A 15869-nucleotide genomic window follows, 5' to 3' on the forward strand; every position below is an offset into this window, starting at 1 on the left:
TCATTAATTTTATTAAAAATAGAAAATATTTAAAGTTATAATAAGGTTCTTAAATAAAACATATAATTAGAATTTTTTATAACTATTAATACAATAAATTAGTCATTTGAGAACATACAAGCACCATTAAAAAAAACTAGATACCCAATCGTAAAAAAAATGGATATCACGTTATAGTCGATACCAAAATTAGGTCATAACAATAAAATCCGACTCATAATTTTTTTTGGATGAACTACGCATTTAATACTTAAACTATCAATTTTGATATGTTTTAATACTTCACTTTTGATTTTTTCAAAATCATACATAATGTTTAGTTTTGTTTCATTTTAGTAACCCGTCGTCAAAAACTTAACGCGATTAGTATCTAAACTATCAGTTTTAGTCTATTTTAGTACTTGAATTTTCAAAATTTCCCCCAAAACTTAATGTTAAATTTTGAGCGGGGTACTAAGTGAAACGAGAACTAAACTTTAGGATGGTTTTGAAAAAAAAATGAAAGTTTAGTTATAAAAACGGATCAAAACTGATAGTTTACGTATTAAACGCGTAAGTTATCGAATATTTTTTCTACCATCGACATATGAAATAATAAATTAATAATCCATGACATTCACCTGACAAGCATGGTAAAAGTCTTATTGGATCCGAACTTAAAGTGATTTTAGTGGTAAAAGAGAGAGTTGTTCTCCCTAAAAGACTCGCGTTAGAGTAATTGTATCTATAAAATATATGCATTATCAATGAATAAGAAAGATTCTAAACAGATTCTACCTCGTAATCACGTCGGATTATTAAAAAAAACTATTGGGGGCATTTCATAATTCGGAAGTCTTATACGGAAGTTGCTCTCAACCTGGTGTTGGGGGCAGCCTACTATCTTACCTCCCCCTTATCCCATTACATATGGGAACAAGAGACAGCCATTATTGGGTTTTAAACGTGGGAGAGGAATCCCACAGAAGAAAGGAAAAGAGGATGATGACGATGGGTAATCCAAACCCACTACTTTGATATTCATGGAGGATCTAATTCTTGTGGCAGAGAAGAAGCCAACCCAATATTATCAACATAAAGCAAAGCCACTTAAATCAACAATGCATGCACGACCTAAGTCAACGGGACTTGGTCCCCTTAGTCCCCTTAGTCTAAACATATACCAGGTTGTTTAATATTTAGAGTTTTATTATTTTCTTTTAGAAAATAAAATTTGTTTCAGTTTTAAATGAGATTATAATTTGATTATTTGATAAAATATTTTTTTAGAAAATAATATATCTTCTTAAATAAAATTAAAATTTTAATGATAGTTATTTATCTATAGAGATAAAAAATGAGGTATTATTATAGTTTTATAAATGTATACTTTTTATTTTATATTTTAGTTTAATTGTGTTTAAATAACTAAGACGGTGTCACTAAGTTAAATGATATTGAATGGATGATTTTATTATCGTCATTTTTATTCTCTTGAAGAAGAGCAGCAGCAGTTGGACGTGAAGGCAAAGTCACTACACCGAAAGGGTAGTGGCGAGTGATCGGCGATAGCATCAACAACAACCAGGATGAAATGAATCTGAGAGTGGGTTTACTTTTGCATAGTTGAAATACTCTTTAGCTCGTGTGAGATTTGTTAAACCTTGGATGCTTATATTTTTAATCTATTCTATGAATTTCATGTTTAATTAATTTTGTTTATCATTTATTCGATTGCGAGATTAAAGAATCAGTGTAGAGAGATTTAACTGACTGGTTGTTGTATCATACTTGGTAAATTTGCATAAATGGGTATAGAGATATAGCACTTCTGTGAGTTTCTAAGTGGAGCCATCGAGAGAGAGAAATCTGCTAAGTTAATGCTAGACACATTGATCTTATTGTTGTGACATCGTTGATTGCTTGTTGCATTTAACAATACCGTAATCTTTAGCTTGAGCTGATCCACTACTTTCATTGCTACTGCTATAGTTCCCTTCATCCCTTCATATATTCATTCTCACATCTATTTTAGTTTTAAATTCTTATTGATTTGTTCACAACACCAACTTCACAATTCTTGTTATTTTGCTTACTCAATGTTATAACAATTCTTTGATTAATAGTAGTCTCTATGAATACGATACTCGATGCATTAATTTACATCAATTTTATTACTCGATTCGATAATGTATACTTGGACTGAATGTTGTTACATTATTCGAAGCATCAATCTTCATATCACGGCGTACTCGAGATATATAGTTCTTCTTGTCAGGTGATACTTTTCTATTATTGAAATCAGAGATATAATATCTCAAAATTGAGGAAACACGAAGCTTTGTCTTCCTTTCTTTACTTCGTTCTTTTTCCATGATGGTTTTTTTTTTTTTGGCCCTGCAAGTTTCTTTCATTGTTTGAAAGGAGCAAAAACGACAACCGAGTTGTGTCCACCAAAGCCAAATGAATTAGAGATTCCTGTCGAGAAAGATGACGTCGGTGACAATGATCGTATAATAAAATAGACATTAAGATTTAACGTGAAAAACCCTTTTCGGAAAAACTACGTACCGACATTAACTTCGTGCTGTTTCTTCACATTCGGAACGGTATCGATTGTCACATCAGGCTCCAAGTTCTTCATGGAAGAGATGATACAAGGTTATTGATTAAAAAAATGATATGAATATAAGCAAGGTTTATGAGATTTTTACATCTTGGTTAATGGTGGGATGCAGCCATCCAGTTGTTATTGCTTTTATTGTTGCTATGGCTTCCAATCCCCCTGCAGCTCCGAGTCCGTGCCCGATCATCGACTGAAACTCGAAAAAAATCGAACCCTTTAGTCGTTAACTTTTGTAATAAAAGAAAAAATTGTTGTTTTGATCACCTTTGTCCCGTTCATTTTGATCTCAGAAGTGTCCTTGAACACCTTTTTGATTGCATTAACCTCAGCCAAATCTCCAGCCAGTGTTGATGTTGCATGTGCATTTACATAGTTCACCTCTTCGGAGGAAACTCCGGCATCTTCTAAACTCTTGATTATGCAGGACGAAACTCCGAGCCCATCGGAACGGGGATCGGTCATATGATGCGCGTCGCAGGTGATGGCGCCGCCTAAGTACTCGGCGATTATGTTAGCCCCCCTTTTCATAGCATGTTCCAAGCTCTCCATGACAAGTATGCCACAGCCTTCCCCCATGACGAAACCATCACGGTCCTTGTCCCAGGGCCTGGATGCTCTATGGGGTTCGTCATTTCTCTGAGACAATGCCCTGCAGGCTATGAACCCGCCGATCCCAGTCGGCATGATAGCGGCCTCGGTCCCACCGGCTACCATGATGTCGGCTTCGCCCCTTCGAATGTGATTTGCGGCTGCGTAGAAGCAGTAATTTGCGGTTGCACAAGCAGTTGAGATGGAATAATTAGGTCCCATTAAGCCGGTGTCTATAGCCAGTAGTGCTGATCCCATGTTGGTGATGGAGTAAGGGATGAAAAATGGAGTGATCTTCTTGTATCCCTTTTGAATAAGGGCTTCCACTCCATTGCTGAATGCTGTGAGCCCTCCCATCCCCGTGCCCACCAGCACCCCAATTCGAGTTTTGTCCATCTATGGCAACGAAAGGGTTCGTTTAGTGCTTGTCAACATAGAAAAAAATAGGATAAAGTACACCACATGGTTTTGACTTCAATTATGTCACTAAACAGTTAATATTTAAACGGTATGATGATATGGACAAAATAATGTCGATTTGGTACAGACATTGATGCATAAAACAATGTCGTTTTAGGCATTGATCTTTAATGATGTATCGATTTTGCCATTAAACATATAAATCTTTCACTTTTGTCATTGCACTTTTCCAATTGCAGCAAACAATCAATCACAATCCATTATCGATCCTCTTTTGTAGAAAGAATGATATCAAAACGTTCTCATTTCACTTCTCTTTTTTTCCTAAGAATGATTAATCCACTTAAAATCGACGAAATTAAACAAAAATGTCACCATTTTTATTTCTTAATTTTGAGGGATTTGGGGTGTTTGTGCGAAAATCATAATGGAAAAAAGTAATATTTTGAGAAGACAAACAACATAACTCAAAACTAGCCCTCTTCATAGAAAACAGTTTGTCGAACCTTTAAATGAGAGATTTTAATAACAGTTTGTCGAACCTTTAAATGAGTTTTTGTCGATTTTAAGTTAGTTTCATAGAAAACAAATCCTAGAAGAAGAAAGAGGAGTGAAATTCAAACGTCTTTCACTGATTTTATCTTAAAGACGACCGGTGATGGAGAATGATTGACTACTGACGACGGCCGAAAAAGTGCAGTGGCAAAAATGAATTGTTTAAAAATTTAATGACAAAATCAATACACTCTTAAAGTTCAGTGCTTAAAAGGACATCATTTTGAGCATCAATAATCATGCTAAAATGATGTCGGTTTCTCCACATCATCACAGTGATGGAAAGATACATCCATGTCATCGCACCGTTAAAATTTGATGCTATAATTGACGGTATTGAAAGTTTAGTGATATAAACGATACACCAGTTAGAGTTGAATGGAATTGGTGTATTTTACCAAAAAAATACTGAAAAAAAACTTACTTTTTCAAGGACTTGAGAACCAAGGTTGGCGTCATCGAGTGCCCTTCGTCCAGCAACTAAGCAATACCTCCAGCAATCGTCGAGACGACGATCATTCTTCCCGTCAACGTATCCTTTCGACGAAAAATCACGAATTTGACCGGCGAATCGGACCGAATAACTTGTAGCATCAAACCTATCAATCTCTGTGATACCACTCTCACCAGCAAGAAGTTTGTTATAGAATTGATCAATGTCACTGCCAAAAACCGAAACCAGACCCATCCCTGATATAACTATTCGTTTCTTGGGATCCTTTTCTCTCTTCGGAACCGAGACTGCTGGTGATGCCATGGCCCTGATTGTTCTTCGTTTTGGAGCTGAGAAGAAATAGAGATTCCATTATACCTCCAACTAGGACAAATATGGATACAAGGACAAATACGACGACGTAATACGATAATTTTCAAAATTACACGGCATAAGTATGATAAGGATACGGTAAATATAAGTAAAATTTAAAATTCGTAATTACTGCAAAATTATGTATTAGACTCGTATGAAGATTTTTGTCTGCATTATTTTTGCTAAAACGAATATATCATGAGTTTTCGACTTCCGATTGAGACGATTCAAGATGTGTTAAAAAGGATACAAAAAAACGATCCATACGCAAGAAGATATCTCAACCCATAAATACTAAGACCTCATCCGAAAATTTGTCGTTAAATCAACTAATATTTCAGACTTCAAATTCAACTTCAGTTTCTTATTCAAAATCATTTTTAAATTACATCTCAAAAACAACCATGAATACCCACGTGAAAATAACATGGGATGTCCCCGATATGTATCAAGTTGTAACAGTTCCGTATCCATTTCAAGGACATATTGGGTACTTCAAACGGCATTGAATTGTCGTACCCGTGCAACATAAGCGGTAACAGTGTCTTAAGAAATTATTATTGTACAATCATGATACTTAATGATTGTAATAACATCCGTTATATATAATATCGATAAACGCAAAACAATCGAAAGTAGGTCCGTAACGCCTAATTTAAATCTCTGATTAGGAAAGAAGATGGAAACAAGGTAAAAGATGATCCGAATACCTGAACAAGACAGTCTAGTCATCCCAGACGAAGGCAGCTGCATGCTCTCCACAGCTCTAAGCCCATTGTGCTGGGCAAGAGAAGCTCCATTGCCTCCTGCTTCTTTGTTTCTAAACAGCAAGCTTGAAGAACAAGAACCTGGTATAACAATGCCTGCCATATCTTCTTCACTCCTCTTTCTGTTTCCCAAACTTTTAACTCTCTCGATCAATAGTGTTGTGAATTCAGAGATTATGAGGAAGAAAAAGAAAGATACAAAAGAAAATTGGTGAAGAGATTGAGAAAGGAATCTGGGGTATCGATGACGGGAGAAGACGAGTTTAAAACAAAGAAACAGCTTGGCTTTTGTCTTGCCAACAATTTTCCAGGTTTGTAGAATTCGTGACTAAGCTTTTATTTTAGGACGTGACACAGAACAATGGCGATAGGACCAAAGAAGCATGATCTGCTATGTTCATATTGTTTTTGCCGCTCAACTACCTGAAATTTCATTTGTACCTATTCTATTTAAAAATTTTATATCGTTAACATACGTATATCCACCTTGAAAAATATTTTTGGATACACCACTGAATGGATCTTTATTTTTCATTAATCTTACAAAGTTAACTACTTGGTTTTTGTCATGGCAACAGTTGTTCAGGATTGGTGAACCCGTCACTGAGCTTTTATTTCAAGACATTAAACAAAACGGCGACGACAGGACCAAAGAAGAAACATGACATGTCATGTTCATATTGTTGTTTTTGCCGCTCAACTACCCCTATCAACCACTTACGTATAGATATATATATTCCATAGAATGTGGGCCTAAACCGAAGCTTGATCATCTATTAGTTTGCTTATGAAAATGACTGAACAGGAAGAAGACCTCATCTATTGGTGAGAGGTGAACTGACCTCAAATCTTGCGTTATATTCATAATGCCTGAATTGTTACTGAGAGGATTTTTCCGGTGGGATTTGTTCACCGGCAGGATTTCGGGGCGGAAAGCTGAGGAAATAGAGAAGTTTTGGATATTGAGACAACATGGGACGGATGCATTATATTAGGGGGTGAACTTAAACTAATTGTAGATGGAAAAATAGATTTTCAATAGAAAATACATAAAAAAATTTAAAATATATGATAATTTTAAATTTTTAGAAGAAGATTCCCCGTCCCCGCCTTGGTCCATCCTCAGAGTGGCGGATTTATAAATATTTTTTAGGGTGGACACATAATAAATAATAGAAAAGTTTCATATGAGATAAACATAAATGGAATTTTAGGGTTAAATAAGATTACTTGATGATTACGTTTATTTAATTAAGAATCTTTGTATAAAAATTATCGGTGACAATATTTAGCTCTATAAATAAAGAGAGTATGTTATAGTTTTAGAATTACGAGAGAAAATTATTTTAGAGAGATAATAATTTTAAAATATATGTAACTTTTGGGGTTTACGTTGATGAGTGATTTATGATACATTAAGTTTTGGTATTGATAACAAGTTTTGGAATACATAAGATATTATGTACTTGTATTTTTCGTGATCTCTATTTTTATAGTGATTCGAGAAAGTGATTTGTGAGACGCTAAATTTTAATATAAATACCGAGTGCCGAGATATATGAAATATCATATATCTGTACTCTTTGTGATCTTTATGTTTATAGTGAGTTATTGTTTTTCTCACACGTAAAAATATATAACTTTAAACTACATTAAATCAAATCAGATCTCTTATGTCTCTCTTATTCTATACTAATATCACATTATTTATGTTTATTTCGATGATATAGCAACAAGAGACATTAAGCACAACTTCCTTATTGATACAATTATAATTATTTAAAAGTTTACCTTTTTTTATTTATGACCAAATTCATTTAACCATTATACAATGAAATTGAAACAAACTATATTATTATTTTATTAATCTGGAGTAAGTATAAGGTAATATATCTTCAAAGATAACTCTAAACTTTTTTACATTAAACGCTCACACCTCTAGCATCTATAATGCTCGAACTCGAATCTTCAAAAAATAACAATAATTCTTTTACCATACAGTGATATAGACCACTTAATTCGTACAAATATATTATTATTTTGATCACGAACAATTAACACTTTATCATGAATTTCATGAAATCAAATACCCTTTTTGGAATTGACTAAAGTAGATTCTGGCCAACGTCTTTGGGCTTTAATGGTCACAATCAACGACCACGTGAAATAATTAATTAATTAATTTATAATTGGACTGTCTTCCTTGGCTAACACGATCGACCAAAAAAATATTTTTATTTGAATTTATTTATGAAAATATATAAATTTTAGGATAAAAATAATTATATTTTTCTACCATAATGAGCTGAAATAAACATGAAAAATTTAAGAATAAAAAATAATTATATATAAGAGTAAAAGTTGTGAATTTTAGGAAGAAGACAAAAGAAAGGATGTCAGTGATGACGAAAGCAGAAGAAAAATATTTCTCAAAAGTATTGGTTTTATTTACGACGATCAAAATAAAAAAAATGAGTAAACTATGTATTTAGTCACTCAATTTTTATTATATTTTGTTTTGGTCACTTATTCTTTTTTTAACTTTACCAACAAACTTTCAAAATTTATTTTTAATCGCAAAACCAACGGTTATGTGATTACAATAGAAAATTGCTGGATTTTGAGCAGTTTTATTTATAAATTAATATAATATTTTATTTTTCCCATTATCGGTATTTTTTTCCATCACTGTATGACAGTTATTGTCATCGATCATCATGTGCGACGTAGTTGACAATAAAATTCTCATTTCTCTCTCTATCTTCTTATTCTCAGATTATTTTTTCCCGAAGTTCTCTTGAACTATATTTTTTCCCTCTCAACCTCTTTACCATTCAAATTTGGAACAAAAGATTTCAACATTGATGAATCAAAGAAACTCTAAAAAACTAAGTTTAAGAGTAAAGTTTCAAGGGCTTTTTTTCATAATTTTATCTAAAAATAAATAAATGACGTTATACTCTTAGCAATTGAGTGATAAAATCATGAAATTCATAATTTAAGTGATCAAGATGGAAATTTTTAAAATTAGATACTCAAAACAAAAGTGTGATAAAAGTAAGTGACTAAATAAGTAATATACCCTAAAAATATCTTATAAAATTTCAAATTAATTTGAATTTTTCTAAACTCATTCAATCCGAAATCAAAGATAAGAAGTTGAAATTTAAAAGGCTTAATACTAAAATAAGTGCCCAAACTATACTGTTTTTTTAAATAGGTGCCTAAACTAGTTTTCGTCTCATCCAGGTGTCTAACGTTTCAAACGTTGCCCATTTAGGTTCCCGAGCCATCAACGACGTTAATTTTTGTCATTGAGTGACACGTGTCATAATTTGGTGGCTTTAAAATTTATTTTTTAAAATAAAATATTAAAACTATTATGATATTTATAAAAAAATAACTTTTCTATTATTATAAAGCAACCCTATAATTTAAAACCCAAACCTTAATTTGTCGCTGTCGGTCTTTCCGTCCACGACCACTGCCACCGATGTATTCCTTGCCATCTTCCTATTCATACACCGTCGTAGTTTCTGTCGATTGGTCGTTAAAATCGCGTGGTATCACGATTTTAATCCTAGGGTCGAGTGGTTTAAAACGTTGATTTGTAGTCGATAGGCCGTCAATTAGTCAATTTAATGGGACTTTTAGTCTGCGGGGGAGGGGAGGTTGGGTGGGGCATCGTTGACGGCAAAAGGCTACAATTGACTTGGGTTTAGATGTTGAAATGAAGGTTTTCAAAGTTTTATTTTTAAAAATATATATATAATTTAATTTTTTTAATCTTTAATAAAAATTTTAAAATTACCAGGTTGTGACACGTATCATTTAACGAGGAAATTAACACTGTTATCAGCCCAGTCACATAAATGGGTAATATTTGTAACGTTAGACACGACGAAAATTAGTTTAGGCACCCATTTGGGAAAAACGTTATAGTTTGGGCACTTATTATGGTGTTAAGCCAATTTAAAATAACAATCCCAAAACTATTCGAATCTAAAAATATTTAGAATTCGAATACTATTTTATTAATTACTAATTATATTGATTATATCAATCTTAAAATTTTATTTGTATTCCTCTCGTAAAAAAATTTGTATGGTTAATATAAATAAAAAGAATTCTTATCCAATTAAAAGCCCTCTTTTTATATTAATTAAAAAACAATAAGGTTAGGTCATCTTTATCTTCCGATAAACTGTTAGATATAATTATGCAATTGATAACAATTCAAAGAATTTTATTAGGGCAGATTCAGCCGGAAGCTTCCTTTCACTTTGAAAATTAGACTGAAATAGTAATTAGGAAAATCATTGGACTATTACATTATAAACTAATTAGTTTTATCATCCATTTTCTTAAATGTTACAAGTTTAATTATATTATAGCTTGGACCGTTTGGATTACTATAATTAATTATATAACACAAATAAAATCGATGGTTAAACTCCCCAACGATTACAAAGGTAAATATTCATACTATCTAAACTATTTATATTCATTCCTCTTAATTGAATACCTACAATCTCCTTAATAGAGTTCACAATTTCTTCGACACTTCTTGTGCTTCCTCAGTATAATCTTCTAATTCTTTCCTCCCAAATGGAATAAATAAAAGCACACCAAGCAAGTTTCAAGATTGTAGTGAGAATGGACTTATCTTTCCAAGCACTATAGCCCATTCTAACATGGTCACCCGTGGTAAATGAGGATTGCCTAAACTAGAGAGATTAAGAATATTATTTCATGTGGAAATTGCTTGAGTACAATCACTGAACAGGTGATCCCTAGTCTCCGTTGCCTCTTTGCAGATTATACATGAGCCATCAGTAACAATTCCATTCTAAGGAGTTTTTCTTTAATTGAGAGTCTGTCTAGAAGCGTCATCCATATAATCATGCTATGTTTGGTGAATTTTTTATTTATTAAAATGACTCCGATTTGATTTTTTTTTAATTTACAATGAATTTTATATAAAAAAAACTCAAAATTAAAATGCTAACCTTAATTATTTACAGTTACAAATAGCAAATGAAGGTTCTAAAACACAAAAAACTAAGGCAAAAAAGAAGAGGAAAAATTAATGACAAACTAGAAGTAGATGAACAACGACATATATTATAAATGTATATGTATTTGATTCACCAAGGTGTAGCTGCTTGATCGGTAGTAGTGAGAAGTTGCTCCAAAAAATCATCCCCCAAGTCCTCAAATACCACCTCATTGTTTATCCTCACACTGCCGTCGCCGCCGCCGCGGCCGTCTCTTTCTCTCTTGCTTCTGCTTGTCATCTTCCTCTTCATCGAGTGTTTTCTCTTCAAAGCCACCACCGGCGAACACCCTTCGTCCTGGCTACACTTCATTTCTTTTAATGATTCCCTCACTTTCTCCACCGGAAAGTTGAGCACCGCCGCCGAGCCTCTCACCGCAAAAGCGGCCTGATCGTAAGCCATAGCTGCTGCTTCCGCGCTGTCGAACGTTCCGAGCCAAACCCTTATCCCGTTTCGGGTCGAATCCCTTATCTCCGCCGCGAACTTCCCCCACGGTCGCCGTCTCACGCCCCGGTAGACCTTTACTTTCGTCGCGATTTCCGCCTCCGTCGAACTGACCTCCGGGGTCTCTTGCTTAACCTCCGCTAGCAGCCCGTACAGAAGCATCTCCTCGGAGTCATTCTCGTTGAAAGGAAGGGAACTGTGATCCATCGGGAAAAACTCCGATGACCCCAACGAGGATTCCGATGAACAATTCGAATTCGGGGAGTGAAAAAGGAAGTAATCCATCGTGTTCTTTAAGGTCTATGTAAGAGTTTCCTCTGTTTTTCACTCTGTTATGCAAGTGTTGGGATGCAGGGCAAAGAACCTTTTATAACGAGAAGAACCGAAAGCGAGGGGGTTAACTGTAATTAAAACATTTTTGACAAGTGGCAAAGGATGCTGACATGGCATTATAATGCTTATTCGTTGTCTTGTGAGTCCTACTATAAGGTATAATGGACACGTGGGTCAATTCGGGCGTGACGGCCAAGTTAGAGTAAGTGACGTGGGTGGTTGACATCACTTTTTTTTTTTGTTAGATACGAAGCAAACCATGGAGAAATCATTTCATAAATTCGGCTTACCACGTCATTCATGATCTTAATGAATGATATTCATAAATTTTAAATTAATTTCTACATAATCATTCACCTCTTAATTACACGTAGAAAAGAAGTGAAAATTCACCTAAAAAATAATATAAAAAATATTATTAATTAAAACTACGAATAAAGTAGTGAGCCGATACCATTTAATAATTTCTCCAAAGCATTAGGACCATTCTCCACCTTCTCATCCCTCGTGGACGATAAAGACAATTAGGATCAAAGTTGATAATTGGTTATAATATAAAATATTTTTTCAGTATATATACATATTTGTGAAGATACCTAAACTTTTCCTTTTGTTAAAGTGGATACGTAACATTTTATTTCGTAATTATTTTCCCACCGATCGTTAAAAATCATACTTAAATTTTTATTTTTTAAATTATATCTAACGTTTATTTTTTATTTCATTTTATCTTATTATTAAAAATATAACGCGTTTAGTATCTAAACTATCATTTTTATCCGTTTTAATACCTAAACTTTAGATTTTTCCCTTCAAAATTTAACACTAAATTTTGAATGGAATAATAAAATAAAACAAAAACTAAATTTAGGTACTAAACATACAATTTACTCTTTATTTTTTTACTCAACTCGTCGTCACATGCAAAATTAAAGTATTTTAGTACACCCTTTGTCCTACTAATTGCGTCCATTATCGACTTTTAAAAAGTCAAAATTTTAAATTTTAATTATGATTATTTTAAATATCTAAAATAATTAAATTTTATAAAATATATATTTGAAAACTATTTGATTTAAGGTTTTTAAAATATATTTTTATTAATAATAAATTTTAATTAATACTAAGCTAAAGTTAAAAAAATTTAACTAAAAAAAGTAAAAAATTAACAGATTTAATAAGACAAAGAGAATACTAAAAATTTTAAAAATTGATACCTTGAATATAGATAGATTTTTGCCAACAAAGTATATTGGGATAAATATTTTGGATTTATAAAACGATAGTCTCATACTTTAATTAAAAAGAATTTAAATAGAGAATGGGTATAATTTAAATATTTATTTTATATTAAAGAGTATTTATATTGTGTTTTACGTATTATAAACCTGAGTGGAATTAATTAATTAATTATTTAAATAAAATTATCATCATATTGGATGTTGAAACAACATAGCAAAAGAATGTAGGATACACTTCACTCCAAAGATTGTTCAATGAATTTGGGGCAAACATCCAAGGAATAGTGCCTTCATGATTTGACAATCTAAATAATTATTTTGGATTTAATTATTTTTAGAGTATTTGGGATAAAAGATCCTTATGTCGATGAAAATCGCAGTTAACAAATAATTAAAGTATATCGAAATAGAGTTTTCTTTTCTAAAATAAAATGTTCAGGTTAAAGTGCTAAAAAATAAATTAAAGTGACTATTTAGTTAAAAGTTAGAAACCTTTTGTCCTAAAATAAAATATTTAAGGCTAAAATACTCTAAAAAAAAGGTAAAATAATTATTTAACCAAATGTTAAGGGAATTTTAAGGTATTATGCCTAAAATATTCGTAAACATGCGATAGATAAATATTTGGGTGAATTACGCGTTTAGTAACTTTAGTTTAGTTTTGGTTTATTTTAGTACCTAATTTTTTTAAATCATACATAACGTTTAATTTTTGTTTCATTTTAGTATCCCGTTAAAAACTTAACGTTAAGTTTTAAAAAAAATTGAAAGTTTAGGTACTAAAACAGACCAAAATTGATAGTTTAAGTACTAAATGCATTAAATTTTTAATGGTGGGGTACTAAAATGAAACAAAAACTAAATGTTAGGTATTTTGTTAAGAAAATTGAACGTTTAGGTACTAAAACAGACTAAAATTGATAGTTTAGGAATTAAATGCGTAGTTTACCGGGTAAATTATTTATTTGGACATCCATCTATTATTTAGTTTCTGTTTTGGTCATCTATTTATTATCATTTTTTTCAAAAGCAAGCCTAATATTACGTTTTAGTTCTATTTTGGTCACTCATCGTTGAAAATTAATGGTGTTGTTGATGTATCATTATAAGACAATGTCATGTCAACATTGAGAAAAATATAAGAGGGTGATCAAATAGGTAATTATCTCATTTTTTTATTAATCTATGGTAAGTATAAGATAATATATGTTCAAAGATAACTATTAACCATTTGACATAGAACGTGTATACCTCCAGCATTCATGGTACCCGAACCTAAGATCTTAAAGAATAATAACAACTCAATTACAACTGAGACCTTTTAGTTTGTGCATAGATAGTTTACCTTAATATTATTATTTTGGGTGTAAACTAGACATTTAGTATCCAAACTATCAATTTTGGTCCGTTTTAGTATCTAATCTTTAATATTTTTTTTCAAAATCATACCCAACGTTTAGTTTTCATTTCATTTTAGTACTTCGTAGTTAAAAATTTAACATGTTTAGTACCTAAACTATCATTTTTGGTCCATTTTAGTACCTAAACTTTCAATTTTTTCAAACTTAATGTTAAATCTTAAACGGGGTACTAAAATGAAACAAAAACAAAAAAATTTAACGGCGGGATATTAAAATAAAACAAAAAAATAAACTTTAAGTATAATTTTTTTTAAAAAATAAAAGTTTATGTACTAAAAAGAATCAAAACTAATATTTTAAATACTAAACACGTAATTTACCTTATTCCGAGATAATAATTTACAATCAACACGAGTCACGGAGAAATTGAGGGAAAACAAAGAAGCTTATGTTTGATAATAATAATTATTATTGGATAATCTTCTTAATAAGTTAGGTTTTATGTTTAATAAAAACACAAATGAAATCAAGATAATCGTCATCGCAAATTGAAAAATATATGATTAACTGTCGACAAAACAGGAAAGCAGTGCCGTTTGTCAACTAAACAGCCGTGGAGTTCAATTTTCATGGTTGGAAGTAATGATTAATATGGGAACCGTCTGTCATGCATGATTTTCTCAATGGGTCGAATAAATCCGAGGAGTTTAAATTCATGCATAATATTGATATTTTATATATATAAATATTACATTTATAACATTATATTAATGATTTGTAATTTAAATAATATGTTTTTACATTCAATAATGTTAAAATCTTCTAATATTTCCCTATAGGGTGCTGTGTTGGGATGATACCTTGGTCTGGGCTGCCAGCAATCTTAAGGGGAAATCCTTGCTGGTCTGCATTCTGAAGCTAGCTTGGACTAGTCTTCTGTACTTTGTCTGGGAAGAACGTAATCTCAGACACTTTAGAGACTGCTTTCGGGCGATTGATGAGGTCTTTGAGGTTATCAAACGGACAGTCAGCGTTAAGTTGCATGATTGCAGCGTTAACAAAGCTGATAGGGTTAATTCTCAACTTTGCCTTGACTGGAACATCGGCTAGCTTGATGTTTGCTTATGATCTGTTGGTCTCTTGCCTGTAGACATGCGAGAGGTCCCTTTGTGGTGGTTGTTTGCGGGTTGTTTTCCTTTTCTAATTTTGCTGTTTGCTGTTTTGATATTTACTACTTGCTGTTTGCTTCTCTTTTAGTTGTCCTTCTTGAGTTGTTTTGCTTAGGTTGCTTGTAGGGTGTTGTTTATTTTTGATTTGCTTTCTGCAGTTGTATTGGTATTTACTCTTTCTTTGGGTAATAAAATCAAATTATCCAAAAAAAATCTTCTAATATAAAACTCTATCCGCTTTCTTCTACTCGCTTTTTTTTATAATTTGTGTCAATTTTATTGATCAATCCAACTTTTTCTTCTTTAATTTATTTAACCAACGGCGGCACCGATTTTAATGTTGATTGCCTCCCGTTGGTTTTCTTTTTTTTTCTTTTTAGTTTTTAATAAGAATAATTATATCTTTTGTGACACGTTCTCTGTCTTTATGACACGTTTATCTCAGCCTTTGTGACGTATTTAATGTAATAATTGTAATTTTAACTTTATCCTTATTTTCAAAATTATTCTTGAAAATTTGT

The 15869-nt window shown here is 32.0% G+C and overlaps 2 protein-coding genes across 2 annotated transcripts; both read right to left on the reverse strand.

The window, feature by feature from the left end:
* Positions 1-2250: 2250 nt before the first annotated feature.
* On the reverse strand, positions 2251-6018 carry LOC120114989 (3-oxoacyl-[acyl-carrier-protein] synthase I, chloroplastic-like). The gene is made up of 6 exons (XM_039135757.1): positions 5687-6018; positions 4593-4951; positions 2870-3589; positions 2694-2795; positions 2551-2617; positions 2251-2457 (listed from the first exon to the last, which is right to left on the reverse strand). The coding sequence occupies exons 1-6, from the start codon at positions 5844-5846 to the stop codon at positions 2390-2392; spliced, it is 1476 nt and encodes a 491-aa protein (XP_038991688.1). The 5' UTR covers positions 5847-6018; the 3' UTR covers positions 2251-2389.
* A 4857-nt stretch (positions 6019-10875) lies between these two features.
* On the reverse strand, positions 10876-11572 carry LOC120115021 (ethylene-responsive transcription factor 1B-like). The gene has a single exon (XM_039135795.1). It carries the CDS (start codon positions 11527-11529, stop codon positions 10891-10893), a length of 639 nt encoding a protein of 212 aa, XP_038991726.1. The 5' UTR covers positions 11530-11572; the 3' UTR covers positions 10876-10890.
* Between the last annotated feature and the right edge of the window lie 4297 nt (positions 11573-15869).

This window comes from Hibiscus syriacus, unplaced genomic scaffold (assembly GCF_006381635.1).
Source record: "Hibiscus syriacus cultivar Baekdansim isolate YM2019G1 unplaced genomic scaffold, ASM638163v2 tig00110257_pilon, whole genome shotgun sequence".
NCBI lineage: Eukaryota > Viridiplantae > Streptophyta > Magnoliopsida > Malvales > Malvaceae > Hibiscus > Hibiscus syriacus.

Coding starts and splice junctions, on each gene's coding strand:
- LOC120114989 (XM_039135757.1), bottom strand. CDS start 5,846: ATGGCAGGCATTGTTATACCAGGTTCTTGTTCTTCAAGCTTGCTGTTT. Junction 2,796..2,869: donor TCAAAATGAACGGGACAAAG/GTGATCAAAACA, acceptor TTCGAGTTTCAG/TCGATGATCGGGCACGGACT. Junction 2,458..2,550: donor ACAGCACGAAGTTAATGTCG/GTACGTAGTTTT, acceptor CTTTCTCGACAG/GAATCTCTAATTCATTTGGC.
- LOC120115021 (XM_039135795.1), bottom strand. CDS start 11,529: ATGGATTACTTCCTTTTTCACTCCCCGAATTCGAATTGTTCATCGGAA.